We start from the raw sequence: 17,662 nt of genomic DNA on the forward strand, positions 1-17,662 counted from the left end.
CTGGTTTTGCTCATCTCACTCAACATCATTTCATGCAAGTCTTTCCAGGCTTCTCTAAAATCCCATCCCTCCTAATTCCTAATAGAACAATAGTGTTCCATCATATGCATATACCACAATTTGTTCAGCCATTCCCTAATTGATGGACCTCCCCTAGATTTGCAGTTCTTTGCCATTACAAACAGAGCTGCCATGAATATTTTATATATTTGTGAAATTTTTACCCCTTCTCACAATCTCTTCAGGATATAGACCCAGGAGTATTGTTGGATCAAAGAGTATGCAGTTTTATTATCCTTTGAGCATAATTCCAAATTGCTCTCCAGAAAGATTGGATCAATTTACAGCTCCACCAACAATGCACCAGTGGCCCAGATTTCCCACATTCCCTCCAGTATTGATCATTATACAATATTGATCACTGGCCAATCTGAAAGGTGTGAGGTGGTACCTCAGAGATGCTTTAATTTGCATTTCTCTAATCAGTAATGATCTAGAGCAACTTTTCATATGACTATAGATAGCTTTGATTTCCTCATCTGAAAATTGCCTTTGCATATCCTTGGACCAATGGGGAATGGCTTGTTTTTTTTTTTATATATTTGACTCAATTTTTTATATATTTTAAAAATGAGTCCTTTGTCAGAAACACTAGTTGTAAAAATTGCTTCCCAATTTACATTTCTTTTGATCTTGGATAGAGTGGTTTTGTTTGTACAAAAGCTTTTTAATTTAATATATTCAAAATTATCCAATTTGGTTTTTTAAATAATGTTTTCTATCTCTTTTTTGGTTGTAAACTGCTCCCCTTTCCATAGCTCTGACAGATAAAACATTCTTTGTTCTCCTAATTTGCTTATAATATTGTCTTTTATGTCTAAATTCTGCACTATTTTGATCTTATCTTGATTAAGGGTATGAGATCTTGGTCTAATCCTAGTTTCTGCAATACTATCTTTCAGTTTTCCCAGCAGTTTTTATCAGAGTGAGTTCTTGGGGCAGCTAGGTGGCGCAGTGGATAGAGCACCGGCCCTGGAGTCAGGAGTACCTGGGTTCAAATCCGGTCTCAGACACTTAATAATTACCTAGCTGTGTGGCCTTGGGCAAGCCACTTAACCCCATTTGCCTTGCAAAAAAAAAAAAAAAGAGTGAGTTCTTATCCCAGAAGCTAAACTCTTTGGGTTTATCAAACAGCAGATTACTATAATCATTTCCTGCTGTCTCTTCTGCACCTAAATCTATTCCACTGATCCACCACTCTACTTCTTAGCCAGTACCAGTTTGGTTTCTTTTTTTAGATTTTTTGCAAGGCAAATGGGGTTAAGTGGCTTGCCCAAGGCCACACAGCTACGTAATTATTAAGTGTCTGAGGCCGGATTTGAACACAGGTACTCCTGACTCCAGGGCTGGTGCTCTATCCACTGCACCATCTAGCCGCCCCCAGTACCAGACAGTTTTGATGACTGATGCTTTATAATATAGTTTTAGATCCGGTAAAGCTAAACTGCCTTCTTTTGCATTTTTTTTCATTAAATCCCTTGATATATTTGACTTTTGGTTTCTTCATATGAATGTAGTCATATTTTTTTTAGCTCACTAAATATAATTTTTTGGAAATTTGATTAGAATGGCATAGTTTAATTAGATAGAATTGTCATTTTTATTATATTACCTTGGTTTATCCATGAGCAATTGACATTTGCCCAATTTTTTTTTTAGGTTTTTGCAAGGCAAATGGGGTTAAGTGGCTTGCCCAAGGCCACACAGCTAGGTAATTATTAAGTGTCTGAGACCCGATTTGAACCCAGGTACTCCTGACTCCAGGGCTGGTGCTTTATCCACTATGCCACCTAGCCGCCCCTGCCCAATTATTTAGATCTGATTTTATTTATATGAAAAGTGTTTTATAGTTGTTTTCATAGAGTTTCCGAGTCTGCCTTGGCAGGTAGTCTCCCAAGTATTGGATGGTGTTTTCCATCACAAGTTTTTTAGAAGTGTCTTTGATTATTGAACTGATAAAATGAACAAGTCCATCATAACTGATCGTCACCCAATGTTGTTGTTAGTGCGTATAATGTTCTTCTGGTTCTGCTCACTTCACTCAGCATCAGTTCATGGTCTTTCCAGGCTTTCCTATAGTCCAATAGAGTTACATCATAGTCATGAATCACAATTTGTACAGCCATTCCCCAATTGATAAGCATTCCCTCAATTTCCAGTCCTTTGCCAACTCAAAAAGAGTTGCTATGAAAATTTTTGTACATTTTTTATCCTTTTTCATGATCTCTTTGGGATTCAGATCTAATTGTGGTGTTGCTAGGTCAAAGGGTATGCACAGTTTTATTGCCCTTTGGACATAATTTCATATTGTTCTCCAGAAAGGTTGGATCAGTTCACAACCCCTCCAACAATACATTAGTGTCCCAGTTTTCCCATATCCCTCCAACGTTGATCTTTTTCTTTTTTAGTCATATTGGCCAATCTGATAGATGCAAAGTGGGACCTCAGAGTTGTTTTAATTTGCATTTCCTTAATCAATAATGATTTGGAGAAATTTTTCATATGACTATAGATAGCTTTAATTTCTTCATTGGAGAATTGCCTTTCCATATTTCTTGACCACTTATCAATTGGGTAAGAATTTTTTTTTTTTATAAATTTGACTCCCTTCTCTATATTTTTTAAAAACAAATCCTTTGTCAGAAACATTAGTTGTAAAATGTTATATTTTAATTTTAGTTTATTCACAAAGAAATAGAGTATCGCATATTGGATAAAACCCTGGACTTGCAATTAGGAGACCTGGGTTCAATCCTAATTTGAAATCTAGATTCGTAATTATAGGAGATATTTTTTGTGACATTGCTTTCTCTTTCTTTAACATATGTTTATTTACTGCTTCTTCTTTCATTTCATTTCATTCATTCCTTGTTCTCCTACCAATCTAACTACTTTTCACTTTCCTTTGATGGATCATTATCTGAATCACTCCTCCTACCTGTGGGCAATAAGAATAATTATAACTAGCATTTATATAGTGCCTACTTTAGTGATTAAGTATATCCCAAGATGCTGTCCTTGACTTTCTTTTCTTTCTATACTCTCTTTTGCTGACCTCATCAGTTCATATACTGATTACTCAGAATTATATATTTTATCCCTCATTTCTCTCCTGAGCCCTAGGCCCCACATTAATAATTTAACTATTGGGCATTTTGAACTGATTGTTTCATAGGCACCTGAAATTCAACACATACAAAATCTAATCCATTATCAAACCCCCATCCCCAATCCCTGCTTCAAACAAATAAACAAAAAAACCAACCCAAAGCAAAAACAAAAATGCCTCTTATCTGAATTTTCCTATTTCTATTCAGTAGATCGTCATTTTTCCAATAATTCAAGTTTACAACCTTGTTTTCATTCTAGGCTCTTCATGTTTAATCTGTTGCCAATCTTGTCATTTCACTGGCACATCTTTTATTAGATGTGTTGTGGAAGGGGCAGCTAGGTGGCGTAGTGGATAAAACACCAGCCCTGGAGTCAGGAGTACCTGGGTTCAAATCCGGTCTCAGACACTTAATAATTACCTAGTTGTGTGGCCTTGGGCAAGCCACTTAACTCCACTGCTTTGCAAAAAAAAAAAAACCTAAAAAAAAAAAAGATGTGTTATGGAGGTTGATATGATAAGATTGGACAATTGATTGGATATGAGGAGGGAGAATGAGGATTCAAAAATAACTCTAAGGTTATAAACCTGGACCTGTTGACTCTGAGGTGTTCATTGGAATATTCATGAGGCAGTTAGTGAAATGAGACTTGAACCTAGGAGGGGAGGGATTAGATGTGTTTTGTTTAGATTAGAATCTAGAGAAATAGGTGGAAATTTCTAAGAGGCAAATATAAGCTGTAAATATGGAAAAACCTACTGAAGGAGTGGAAGAGGCTGACTTAGAAGTCTTCAAGTAGAGGCTGAGTGATATTGATGGTAGATATACCTATGGTGTAGTGGAGATTCATTTTATGCACAGTTTGAACTAGTTGGCTCTTGAGGTCCTTTCTGACTCTCTCAAATTCCATGGTTCTAAGAAGGGTTTGGCCTGCAGAAGTAATGGTGATGTTTGGTAGAGGATGGATGGGTGGATTAGGAATTCTGTTTTGGTCATATTGCTTAAGATGTCTATGGAACACGTAGTTCAAAACATCTGATAAGCAAATTCTTTTTTCTGACTTCTATGCTTCCCATAAACAGAAATGTGATGATTCTAATCACTGTTGTTTCAGAATCTTGCATGACCTCCTTAAATATAAAGTTGAATATTCCTGCAACCAATGATTCTGGTGTATATCATTTTATTTGTTAGGTTCTTTTATCCACCTCCTCAGTCTTTAAATCTTTACAGGTTTATGCCTTAAACTCTGGTTCACCTGAACCATCTACAGTCTACAGATTCCACCCCCACTCCCATCCCCATTTTGAGGAATAGTGTCTTTTCTATGACTCATAAGTGACATCTACAGGATAAAATCTAAACTGTCAAAACTGGTATATATATGTTGCCTCAAGAACTGGTTCAAATCTCTGTTTCCACTGTCATCTCCCACAATTTTCTGACACAAAGTTTTTACTTAAAGCCAAATTGGTGATTCATGATCCCCATCTTCATTCCTGTCTCATGTCTTTTCTCATATGATTAGTCATAGGATCTTGAATTGGGAAGGATGTGAGAAGTCTTTCAGTACACTCTCCTCACTTTAGAGGTGTGGAAACTAAGGTCCCAAAGAAATTTAAGTCACTTGACCAAACTTACACAGGTGGTTAGGGGTAAAGTCAGGAGAAGAACTCAGATTCAAATCAGTTCTATATTCATTACAATGACCCATGTTCCATTAATTCACTTATTCATTCATTCAACAAGTATTGATTGAGTGGATCTTATCCTTCATTCTCAAAGAGGACCAAAATGACATCACTATGTTATAGACAAGTTACACTACTTAATAGACAGTAGACGTTGTGGTGATTCAAAGATAAATAAGACATAATCCCTGCTCTCAAGGCTGGTATGGTCTAATGTGTGTGTAGAAATAAAATTGGTAGAAACTTCTTTAGATGCTTAGAGGAGGGAAAACTCATCTCCAGTTGGGCAGAATAAGAGACGACTTTATGAAGGTGGTGGCCCCTGGGCTAGGCCTTAATGTAGGAATAGGAATGACTTCAGTAGACAGAAAAAAGGGAAAGGTCACTCTAGGCAAAGGAAACAACAGTATGAACAAAAGCATAGAAGAAGAAAATAAGTTGTATTCAAGGGAACAGGGATTAGTCCAATTTGGCATGAGCATAGGATGGAGAGATATAGATGAAGAGAGCAGCAGGGAGGTTAAGTCTAGATAGGTACATCCTCTTTTCCCATTTAGATATAAACTCTTCAATGGTGGGGATAGTCTTTTTTTTTTATTCCCCCAGTGTGGTCTAGCACAAATCCAAGTACATGAACAAATATTTGTCGAAAGAACATTCTGTCCTTGTATATGGACTGAGATGTATTTCTGTTGGCTCCATATCAAGTCAATGAACTAAACTGTACTTTCTGTAATATTTTTTGGTGTGGTGGGGAATGAAAGGAATATTATTTGAAAGATTTACTTATATTTAATTTGGAGAAATTTCAGGGCCCACTCAGACAATGTCAGTTTCCTAATCTGTAAAATGAAGGGTCTCAAATTTACCTTTTAGATCCCTTCCAGTTCTAAGTTCCATGATTCTATTTTCCTAAAAATGTTGGAACAGGAACTTTAGAAATTTATATAGAGAGCCTATGTTATCGTAGACCATTTTTTTTTCATTTTACAGATATAGAAACTGAGGCTCAGAGAGGTTGTGGTTTACCCAAGAGGAAGTGTTCAGTCAAGTCTCCTGACTCAATTCAACCTTTATAGAATCATCATCCCAACCTTCCTCAGAAGAGGGAATGGAGGCCCAGGAAGGTGATAAGACTTGACCAGTGTCCTTCAGCTATTCAAAAAACAAGAAAGCTTCTGTCAGATGAAGGGCAATTTTGGAAGATGGAGCTCTGTGTTGTCACAAGAACAGAATTCCAATAAGTAAAAGGTTATAAAGAAACACATTTTGACTTAATACAAATATGATGTGGTTTGACCTTCATTATTGAAGAAGACCATGACATCAGGGAGGTGATGCCATGACAAGCACATGAATTGGATTTGAGTGGGGGGGTGGCTGTGCTAAGTCACCTGCCTTACTTTCTCCTCCAGAGTTATCTGGGTTCAGTGACCAGATGTGAATCAGGATGACTGGAGATGGCTCTGGATGGAAGGCAATCAGGGTTAAGTGACTTGCCCAAGATCACACAGGAAGTGCCCTGACTCCACTGGTATTACCTAGCTGCCCCCCTAATACAAATATAGTGAAACCTTGGACTTACTCTCCTAACCAACTCAAGTATTAGCAGGTTGACACTCTGAAGGGGCTAGCTACAACTACTTACTGGGCATCTAAGGCAAAGAACTTTCTAACACTTAAGACTGCCATATAAGGTAGTTGATTCACCATCACTGGAAGTGTTCAAGCAAAGGTTGGATAAATTCCCAATCAAGGAAAATGTTATGGAAGGGATTTCTGCATTAGATGGAAAGTTGGACTACCCTCCCCCCCCCGAATCTGGAATGTTAGAAGATTTACTGGGAAATTAGACTACCTGTTTTCTTCCAGTTTTAGACTTATATATTTACTCTGTGATAGATTTGTCTTTCTTTTCTTTTTCTGATCCCTATCTGGTGATCTATCCCTTAGTCTTTGGGCTCTAACTTCATACCATAAGCAAAAAGGCCAGTCTCAAAGTGACTCATTCCCTCTGCAACATTCAACTGCCTCATTATTCCAATACTTACTTGAAAGATGTTTTTACATTCAAATTTGTGTGAAGGTCTGTCTCAATAGAATAGCCCCTAGTCTGCCAAAGAGCAAGAAAGATGATTTGGGCCATCTGCTCCAGGACAGCACAGCTGAGTTTATAAATGCACTATTTATCAGGACTCTCTTAAAGGCCATCTGGACCTCTCTACCAAGAAAGTTGTCATTAGCCATATGACTTCAGGTTTCCATGAGGCCACAGAGCAGAAGCCCAGGCAGAAGTACATCTGTGTTTAGGCTTGCTCAAAAAGGCTTTCTTGATTCTCTGGGAATCACAAAGCCAACTAATCTTTCTCCCACTATGAACATTTACATGAGTCTACAAACATGCCCAGTATGTCCCAGTATGTTATTCATCTTTCTATTTACCAAATGCTCCTATTATACATTTTTCAACTAAAGTCCAGTCCTTGAAGTTGAGATGTTGGGGAATAGGATTCTGAATATTCCTCAATTGAGTTCTCCTTGTTCTAGGGTGTAGCAAGCCTTCTGTCCTTACATTTATAGGTTATTTATGGATAGGTCAGTTGTCTATTCTAGCAGGAGATGAACATAGAGCTGGATCATTCTGGACACCAAAAGATCAATCTGGAAGTGGGGGAGTTTAGGACACTGAGGGTTGGGGATGATGATTATAATAATATCCTAAACTTTTGAATTTAGAAATTGATTTAATGTTTTAATTTTTAATAATCCTCTGGCTTATCTCTAGTATTTCCATATATTGACTATGACATTTCACAGCAACTAAATAGCTAAATGTTTTAAGTCATTCTGAGTTTTTGTTTACAAAATATGGTGAGCATCTATAGGATAGAACTGGAATATAGTGGGTAGAAGGACTCAGGATGACCTAGATTCAGATCCCACTTCTAACACACACACTATATACATATATACATATATATATATATATATATATATATATGACCACGTGTGAAAAAAACCTCACAAGAATCTAAGAATTGCAGACATAACTGATCTGCAACAGGAGAGCATGTGTTTCCTTATCTCTACATTGATGAAATCACAGGTCCAGACCAAAAGAGAAAAAAGCATATAAAATGCCTCAAAGGTGGGACATTTGGGAGTACTTCAAGTCTTGATATACTGTTCTTGGCAGCATATTAAACACTTGGATTGATCTGTTGAATTTAAATCAAATTATCCAAAGCCAAGTTTTGTTTCCTGTTGCAACTATGAAGAAGGAACACCTAAATTATGAAGGTTAAAACTCAAAAGCCTCACCTTAACCAAGTTTCTGGCCTGTATTCAGTATGTCAGATTAAAGAACTGCCCATGGAAGCTTAGTTCACTTTCAACTGAATTAAGATCCACAGTGCAGAGGTTACACAGTAAATAATGCAAAATGTAATTAATCTTTAGCTAACTGATGATTCAATATCTTCCTAACCCCAAGGGAAAGTCAAACTGATTATCCCATTATTAGTCAGGAAACATTATTTCCTAATATGGACATAAAGTTCTCCTTTCTCATGGTTTTTGGAAGCATTGGAAAATATTTATATTTATTTAAAAAGACTAATTTTTACAAACCTCTTCTATACCCTATACCAATAAGTGCTGGAAGGGGAGAGAGAATGGCTTGAGGATTGGGCTAGTTGACACCAAAGGTCTCTTCCAGCTCAAATTCTTCAGATATAGTATTTAATCTTACCTTGCATGCAACATTAAGCTTAAAGATCTCTAATCCTCTGAATTCCTGTCCCCTGAAGCCAGGATGGTAAAATGGATAGAGTAGGCCTAGGAGCTGGTAGACTTAAAACTATGAATTGCAAAAGAGCCCAATTTGCATTGGTCTAGAGAGATTCCCCAAACAGGAGTTCCTATAATCACAGGTCCAGATCCCTTTGAAACAACTCAAATTTCATGTCCTATATTTTCCTTAACTTTTTCTCCATTGGAGTTCAGCCAATACTTTGTTCTGCCTTGTCTAGTGAATTTATTACCTGTTAATGACTTGCTTTATCTACATAAATGTCTAGACTTGAGGATAGCAAGCACCTAGTTCCATGTAGCTTGGCATCAATGAATTTGACTAATTCAAAGAACTATAAGGTAGTGAGCTATTTGCTCAAAGAATGACACATACTATTCCTATTATATGCACTTTGAAAATTTAAATGTATGCTAGAACTCATAATTTATCCCAAGCAGGATTTTCATGGCACATCCAAATCAAAAGAAAAAAGGAAAAGTCCTTTTAGCCTTCAGTTCAGATCTCAATATTTTAAAACTCCCTTACAAGTTCCAAGAATATTTCTTGCATCTTTAAAATGACTTCAGATTTTCATGTAAAAAAACTTTGTTCTTATAGGAAAAAAAAGCCAGAGACCCCCTGATATAACTGTAAATATAGGTTAAATAGTACTTTATTTAGGTAAACCGAGTCAGGAGTCTGATTGGCAGGACACAACAGACTATTTCCTTGCTAAAAGAGAAGGTCAAGCTGCTAAAATTTACTAGCATTTATAGGGAAAGCACCAGGAAAAAATAAATACATGCAACATCTAGAAAGGAACAGCTGCTGGATCACACACGTCCGGGGCAATTTCAGGGCAGCAGGCAACAACTTTATTTTGGTAGATTTGTCTTTGTAAAGAAATTAAAGGAGAAATTTCCAGACTTAAGGCAAACCATGCAAAACTGGGATTTTGAATTGCAGAATGTTTATTTTGCATCACTAGAACAATGTTAATGATAGTTCTATTTAGAGCACTCTCTACCACAGTCAAACCTAAGAAACTTCAGTTTGCAAGGAGCAGTATCATAAGCACATGACAAATTAATAACGAGACAGGAAAGTTAAACTTGTAGTGTAAAATAATCCACCTCTATACAGTACTTAAAAAAAAGAAAACAAGCCTCACAAAACAGCCAAATAAATAAATAAATAAATAAATGAATGATGAATGAATGAATAAATAAATAAATAAATCTAACTGAGCAAGCTTCTCATGGGTCTTTTCACAAACTTTTGGTCCACTTATGGTCTATGTAAACATCCGACCTGGCACTTTTACACCCGCAAATAACAAGGATTAGGCAACCATAATAAATTAAAAGCATTTGCGGTGGACAATAGAAGGACCAGACTCATCGTACTCCTGCTTGCTGATCCACATCTGCTGGAAGGTGGAGAGAGAGGCCAAGATGGACCCTCCGATCCAGACGGAGTATTTCCGTTCGGGTGGGGCGATGATCTTGATCTTCATGGTGCTGGGCGCAAGGGCGGTGATCTCCTTCTGCATCCTGTCTGCGATGCCAGGATACATGGTGGTGCCCCCGGATAGCACCGTGTTGGCGTACAGATCCTTGCGGATGTCCACGTCGCACTTCATGATGGAATTGTAGGTGGTCTCGTGAATCCCGCAGGACTCCATCCCCAGGAAAGAGGGCTGGAAGATGGACTCGGGGCAGCGGAACCTCTCGTTGCCGATGGTGATGACCTGGCCGTCGGGGAGCTCGTAGCTCTTCTCCAGGGAGGAGGATGAGGCGGCCGTGGCCATCTCCTGCTCGAAGTCCAGGGCCACGTAGCACAGCTTCTCCTTCACGTCGCGCACGATCTCCCTCTCGGCCGTGGTGGTGAAGCTGTAGCCGCGCTCCGTCAGGATCTTCATCAGGTAGTCGGTGAGGTCGCGGCCGGCCAGGTCCAGCCGCAAGATGGCGTGGGGCAGGGCGTAGCCCTCGTAGATGGGCACCGTGTGGGTGACGCCGTCGCCCGAGTCCATGACGATGCCCGTGGTGCGGCCCGAGGCGTAGAGCGACAGCACGGCCTGGATGGCCACGTACATGGCCGGCGTGTTGAAGGTCTCGAACATGATCTGCGTCATCTTCTCCCGGTTGGCCTTGGGGTTCAGCGGCGCCTCCGTCAGCAGCACGGGGTGCTCCTCGGGGGCCACGCGCAGCTCGTTGTAGAAGGTGTGGTGCCAGATCTTCTCCATGTCGTCCCAGTTGGTGACGATGCCGTGCTCGATGGGGTACTTGAGCGTCAGGATGCCGCGCTTGCTCTGCGCCTCGTCGCCCACGTAGCTGTCCTTCTGGCCCATGCCCACCATGACGCCCTGGTGCCGGGGGCGGCCCACGATGGACGGGAACACGGCCCGGGGGGCGTCGTCGCCCGCGAAGCCTGCCTTGCACATGCCCGAGCCGTTGTCCACCACCAGGGCGGCGATCTCTTCGTCGGCCATTTGGGAAGGCACCTGCGCGGCGGGGGAGAGGAGAGGGCACGGGGGGTTAGGAGCCGGCCCGGCCGGATGGAGCCCTGCCCGGCGGCCTCGGGGGGAGCAGGGCGCAGGCGCGGCGCAGACTGATGAGTCACGGCCGCCCGGCGCGGCCTCCCCGCCGCCCCTCCTCCCCCGGCCGCGCCGCGCCGCGCCTGGGCCCGCTCGGGCTTACCTCACGCCGGCGGAGCGCTCGCTCGTTCTCCGTCCCGCGACCGCCGCCGACGCGATCGCCGCAGAAATGTCACTCGGCTCGGGCGCGCGCCCCGCTTTTAAACTCGCCGCCGGGCGCGCTCACACCGGAAACGGAAATCCGCCCGATCCGAGCGTCCCATTGGCCGAAGACGCATCGTCTGTTTCCGCCCCAGACCCCGCCCCCGCCTTTCCGGCCAGGCCTCCCTTTCCGGCCGCGGGCTCCGCCCGCCCCGCCCCGCCCCTTCCCTCGGGCTCCCGCCCCTCCCCCGCCCCGCCCGCCGGCCCCGCCCCGGCCCCCCGGCGCCGCTTCCGGTGCGGCCCCGCCTCGCCGCCGCCGCCGCCGCCGCCGCCGCTGCCGCCCGCGGGGCTGGAGGAGGAGGAGGAGGAGGCGGCGGAGGTGGAGGCAGAGCCGGGGCCCGACCCAGCACCGGAGCCGCGGCGCGCCCGGCCGGGCCCAGGCCCCACCTCCCGAGGTGAGCCCCCCGCCCCGGGACTCAGTGTCCCCCGCTGTAGAGCGAGATGAGCCCCGGGAGGAGGGGGCGGCCGGGCGGGGAGCCCCGGGAGGGGGAGGGGAGGCCGCGGGGGGGGCCGGGGCGGGGAGGCCGTGGGGAGGGGGCCGGCGGGACCTGGAGAGGGCACAAAGGGAGGCCCGGGGAGGGGGCGTCCGAGCCCCGCCGAGGCTGGGCCAGTGGGGGCCCCGGGGGCCGGGGGCGCCCCCGCTTCCGCAGCACCCCCAAGTGTTTCCACTTTCCCTCCAGCGAGAATCTGTTCACGTCGCCCCGCAAACAGGAGCCCCCAGGAGGGGGCCTCAGTAATAGATGGCGGGGGGCTTGAGACCAGATCCGCGGATTAGAGATCGGGGGTTCTGTGGGGGCGCCGGCAGGAAGAGGAGGGTGGGGGGGGGCCGTGGTGTTGGCTTTAACTGCCGGGGGGGAGATGGGGGGATGAAGGTTGTTAAATGGAGGGAATCCAGACGATAGGTAAACTTTGGGTCCAAATTAAGGTGGGGCAAGGGAATTGAGAGAGGACTGCCAGAGAGGGACACCAGGTGGGGGAAGGATTCTAGAAATACAGAGGGGCCCCAGGGGCTGGGCGGAGAGACCAGAAAGGGGCTTAAGATGGGGGCTTCCGATATAGAGGGTTTTAGGAGATAAGAAAACCGGAGGGCCGGGGTGGAATTGGGCAATAGAATGGGGTGCAGCATAAACGAAGGGTTGGAGAGTTACAAAGCATTGGAAGAACTGGAGAGGTGGGGAAAGGATGGCTGCATTGTAAGGAGGAGTATAGAGGGATGAGTTGGAGAAATGAGGTTAAAGTGGAGTAAAAAAAAGTCAGTCAGAAATTAGTATGTCTAAGATGGGAGCTGGGGGCAAGGGGAAATTAAATGAACATGGGGGTGTTTAGTGATATAGGAATGTAAGAATTAGTTTGGGTTTGTTTGGGGTTTTTTTGTTGTTCCAGTTTTTAGAACAGAATGAGTTCCCTAGATTCAAGTGATACTGGTTTTCTGGACAAACTGGTTGTTTTCAGTGTGAGGGCTGGTAAAGCCTTCAGGCATCACAAGACTACTAATTTTTTTGTATTGTGGTCCTACTCTATGGAAAGTGGGAGTTGCTAAATTCTTAGCAAGAAGGAATAATTGGGTGGCAAATGAGGCCACTTGCTGGACCAGTTCACTTGTAATTTTCTGCTGATATTAAAAGGAAACCCGAAGCACCGCAATCACATAATTCCCTTGCACCCCCATTGCCTTGATGAAATGTCTTAAATCCTTTTTGTCTTCCTGATTCTGATGGGAATAGAAAGTTTGTCATGACTTTTTTTAAAGTGAGGAATGAAATGAAAATTATATCCTTTCTCTTTAAATATCCAAAGTAATGACAACAGCAAGAGGCCACTTGGAATTTAAACGTTCCATACAATGTCAGAAGCAAAGTCACTGTTCGTAAAATAAACATAGAAAATGAGGATTCTTAATCCATCTCTAATCTTTTGCTTAGCTTTAAATATCCCCCTTTCTCACTCTAATCCTTGAAGAATGTTCAGTGTCCAAGCAGGCTTCACCGGGAGTGTTGACTGTCTTCCCAGGCTTTGGGGGGACACTAAAAACTTTGATTTCCCTGTTGAGCCTTCATGCATTAGCATGTATCCAGTCACAACCCATCCCATGCTGCCATACGTGTGGAACCAGTGGGGTGCCAGTTTGTCTGAAGTGGACATTTCTGTGGTTGCCTCCCCTCCGCAGGCTTAGGGGAGGCATTATTCCATTAGAGGCACACGAGCCTTTGTGTATCACCTTTGTAACCTATACGGTGTTTGTTGTGGGGATTGACTTGGGGAACAGAGGGCGTGAAAGGGGGGGGTGTTTGAAGAATGATTTGTAAGAGGAAAAATGCTGCTCAACCTGCTCCAGAATGCTGCTCTCCTTCATTATTCTGCTGGTCCTTCATCGTCAGTTGTGACTCTCAAAGAAAGGGAATGGGGTGGCAATCACCTGGCAGTTATAAGAAAAAGAGAGAGAAGAAATTAATTTGTGCTCTATATTGACATTCTTAATATTGGCTTCAGATTAATTAACTTAAAAATCTCCAGAGGAATTTTTCTCATTTGTTTTGAATGATGTTTGCAATTTGATATTCCTGCTTGTTTCTTTCATACTGTTGAAATTGGATTCTTTTTAAGGACTTAGCATCTAGTTAACACTGCCCAGTTCACTGAACAAGCAGGCCATTGGATCGGGGGCATTTTGTAAAGCTTAACCCCAAAGAGCAGCTTGCTTGCTTTGCTTTTCCTTCCAAAGGTGGGGGAGGTGAAGAGGAGGAGTGACATTCTCTCTGCTCCCTGTCTATATATATCCAGCTTTGCTGAGACATTCCTAGGGTTCTTTCAATTTTCTCTTCTTCAGTCTGACCCACTCTGCCTTCATGATGTTAGTTTTAAGAGTCACAGACTTTGGATAATACAGATCTAGGTGCATTCCTGCCAATTAAACAATGTTCCTATTGGGAAGTGTTGATGGGATAAAGATCAGAACCAGACATTAGGACAAGGGAACCTTTCTGAATTTATTTTTAAACGTTTGGAAGGGGACAACTGCTCTTCTTTGTCACCCTCCCTCCTCACCAATTAAGGCCTAATTTGAAAGCTCAGCTGGAGAAATTGAAAGTCTGTATTTACATTTAATGTGAGTTCAGCCCAGCTTTGGGTTTCTCCTGGCCTTTTACTGGAGAAAAAAATTGTAAAGGAAAGTCATCAGTCCATATTTTATATGATTGTTTTTCCTTTGCAGCCATCGTTGGGACCTGAAGGATCCAGGGTGGATCCTGGGTGCCTCCTTGGCAGGGCCCAGCTTGCCAGTCATGCCAACCGGCGGATGAGACTTGAGGCTCTGATGGAGCAGCTGCAGAAGCAGCAGCAGCAGCAGCATCCAGCTCCTCTACAGATGGATTCCCGGGAAAGGCAGGAGCGGCAGATGAGAGAAGCCCAGCTGCTGTATGCACAGCAGTTGGCGGTCCAGCAGTCTAGTCTCACTTCCCCACCGACCAAGACTTCTGGGGGTCCTACTCTGAGGCCATTGGCCAGAATGCCACCAGCAATGGCAACCTCTCGGGGCCTGAACTCAGACCCTGAGGAAGAGGAGGAAGGGGGTCTGGAAGATGAAGAAGGTGACGTGGAAGATGCAGAGATCACTGAAAAAGAAGCCCAACGTTCTTCCAAATATTTCCACATGCAGAAAGTGACTCGTCACGACCCCCGAGCTACCCCCATGTCAAATCCTCCTCCTCTTCCAACACCTGCGCTGCAGAGGGGGTTGCATATCAAAGAGGACCATGCCAAAGATGCTTCCAAAGCCTCAGTCTCAGGATCTGGCCACCCCAACTGGAACCTGGAGGAGCAACTTAAGCAGGTCAGTATTTCTCTTATCAATGCTGTCTCTGTGCCTTTATTGAAAGGGAACTCATATAGATGAATTTGGGGGCTCTTTGTTAATTTCTTAAATTCAGGCCCGCCTCCTTTCTCTCCTACCTTCTCCCTTTGAGAAAGCAAGAAGAGCTAGACTTCTAATGATTCTTTAAAGGCAGAAGAGTAATGCCCATTTCTTCTTCTCTGCCTTAGTGAACAAAGGACTGGAAATGTAGGGGCTGTAAATTAGAATCTAGCCTCTGCCAAAGATGTCCTTTGTGATCTTTCTTTTCCCTCTTCAAAGGGGGTGCTAATGATAAGTTTTTGTAAGTGAAATAACCTGTTAGTGCTTAAAGGGGAGGGAATGGCAGAGGCATTTGTGGAGGGCCTGCTCTGCCAGACACTGTGCTGAGTACTTCACAAGGAGGTAGGCACTATTATTAACATTCCCATTTTACAGTTGAGGAAACTGAGGCACAAGTAGTATGTGTCTGAAGTGGGATTTGAACTCAGGTCATTCTGACAAAAGACCCAGTGCTCTATTCACTGGGCCCCCCCCCTTACGAATCTTCTAACAGTGGATTCTGTTATGAATCTAGTTAGCTTCCCCATTCTACTGTATTGTTCTCTTATGCATCCTTGTAGGAGCATACTCCCACAGAAGGAACCTCAGCAACCATGTAGTCCACCCCTTTTATTTTACAGATGGAGAAACTGAGCCTATGGAGGCTAAATGACTTGCCCAAGGTCACATAGTAGAAATCAGAGACAGGATCTTTCTCCTATACCACTGTGGTCTTCTCAGATCATCCTATGTTGATATTTTACATTAATAGAGAAGAAGTATCTTTGTGCTGGGGCAGGGATGGAGCAGAGGAGTTCATAAAATCATATCCTTGAATCTCAAGCTCTCCTGTCCCAATGGTTCTGTATTGGTCTGTAGGATAATGGGGTCTGTAGGATAGGGGGTCTTCTAGTCCATTACCTTCATTTTTTGGGTGGTGAATTGAGGACCCAGAGAAGTGATGGGACCTATCCAGAGTTCACAGGATCCTGGGAATGCTGAGCCAGCATTCTTAACAGAGCACCTGTGGGTCCTCAATTCTGTCTCTTCCCCTCCTACCCCCCACGATGTCAGTGGGGGTACAGAGACCAGCCCTCCAGTCACCCAGCAATTCAGTAGCAGAGCTGGGACCACGGCCAAGGAGTCTCGGCTCCTGAAGCCGCACCTTGGCTGCAGAGCCAGACCCTCCCCGATGATTTAAATGTGATTTAGCACTCCATGGTGGTGAACTGCCAGCAGCCCCTCCATTACCATGTGCTTGGCAGAGTTCCATGTTGAGTCAGCATGAAAGAGGGATCCCTGTCAGCAGTGGGGGGAGTTCAGGCAGGAGGCGGTGGTGGGGCCTTGGCAGCCGGCCAGCCCCTGCGCACAAATCCTTATTCCTCGAAAGTAAAGCTGTGTGTGTGTGTGTGTGTCTGCATGTGTCTGAGTGTGTGTAGAGAGTGGAGCTACCCTTCTATGCCTGTCTGTCTCTGTCTGCAGGAAACCAGGCAGGTGTTGAGGTCAGGCTGCTGGGGTTTAGAGAAGGCCTCTTTGAAAGTGACTATGTTGGCATGAAAGAGTTTGTCAGATGCCCTTGTGACAAGGCACCCAAGGGCTCCCACTGGCTCACTCCTTCCTGGGATCAAGACTGCTAGCCTATGACAGCCTATGTTGAGGTATTCTTTGAGTATTTGGCCAATTTTCTAATTAAACACCCAAAGGATTGAGTTCCTTAGATGAAACTTCTCTTTGCCCTGTTTTTGGGCAGAAGGAGTAGACTCACTGAACAACAGTCTGATCCAGACCAGTTTTACTTATGACTGAAAGAATGATTTGTATGTGTAGTACAGATATAAAACCCACCTATTTCACATCCTCTTCCCTTCTCATTTCTGTTGATCTCAATAGAAACTAGTTAGCACTCTTGTTGTCACTTATACCCTGCAGTGTTTGTGTGTGTGTGTGTGTGTGTGTGTGTGTGTGTGTGTGTGTGAGAGAGAGAGAGAGAGAGAGAGAGAGAGAGAGAGAGAGAGAGAGAGAGAGATGATAGTTTGGGGATGTTTAGATAAGACAAATGTTTTTCTTGTAGATCATACAGGAAAAAAACCACAGCTTTTTCTAAAATTGCTTCACAAAAGTCAGTCTTTTCTACAGTGTTGTTAATAACATGCTGGAGGTTGGATGAAATTGGGGGTGGGGGTAACTATTTGACCTTGCCCTCTCTGAACTTGTTTACTCTTTGTATGCTGGGGAAAACAATGGCTGTGCTGCCTACTGTACAAGATTGTTGGGCAACTCAAATACGATAACGTATGGACAGGGACTGAAAGATTTTAAAAT

The 17,662-nt window shown here is 43.8% G+C and overlaps 2 protein-coding genes across 5 annotated transcripts in view; one reads left to right on the forward strand and one right to left on the reverse strand.

Annotated features, from left to right (window-relative positions):
• Positions 1-9,301: 9,301 nt before the first annotated feature.
• LOC141520830 (actin, cytoplasmic type 5) lies at positions 9,302-11,453 on the reverse strand. The gene is made up of 2 exons (XM_074232702.1): positions 11,354-11,453; positions 9,302-11,157 (listed from the first exon to the last, which is right to left on the reverse strand). Exon 2 carries the CDS (start codon positions 11,143-11,145, stop codon positions 10,015-10,017), a length of 1,131 nt encoding a protein of 376 aa, XP_074088803.1. The 5' UTR covers positions 11,146-11,157; positions 11,354-11,453; the 3' UTR covers positions 9,302-10,014.
• A 3,210-nt stretch (positions 11,454-14,663) lies between these two features.
• Positions 14,664-17,662, forward strand: part of ARID3B (AT-rich interaction domain 3B) — a 49,495-nt gene continuing 46,496 nt past the window's right edge. For all 4 annotated transcript variants that reach the window (XM_074232703.1, XM_074232704.1, XM_074232705.1 and 1 more), the window contains exon 1: positions 14,664-15,280. In XM_074232703.1, coding sequence (XP_074088804.1) covers positions 14,747-15,280 — 534 coding nt within the window. In that variant the 5' untranslated portion in view covers positions 14,664-14,746. The remainder of the gene's footprint in view (positions 15,281-17,662) is intronic.

The sequence above is a fragment of the Macrotis lagotis genome, chromosome 4, assembly GCF_037893015.1.
Source record: "Macrotis lagotis isolate mMagLag1 chromosome 4, bilby.v1.9.chrom.fasta, whole genome shotgun sequence".
Classification (NCBI taxonomy): domain Eukaryota; kingdom Metazoa; phylum Chordata; class Mammalia; order Peramelemorphia; family Peramelidae; genus Macrotis; species Macrotis lagotis.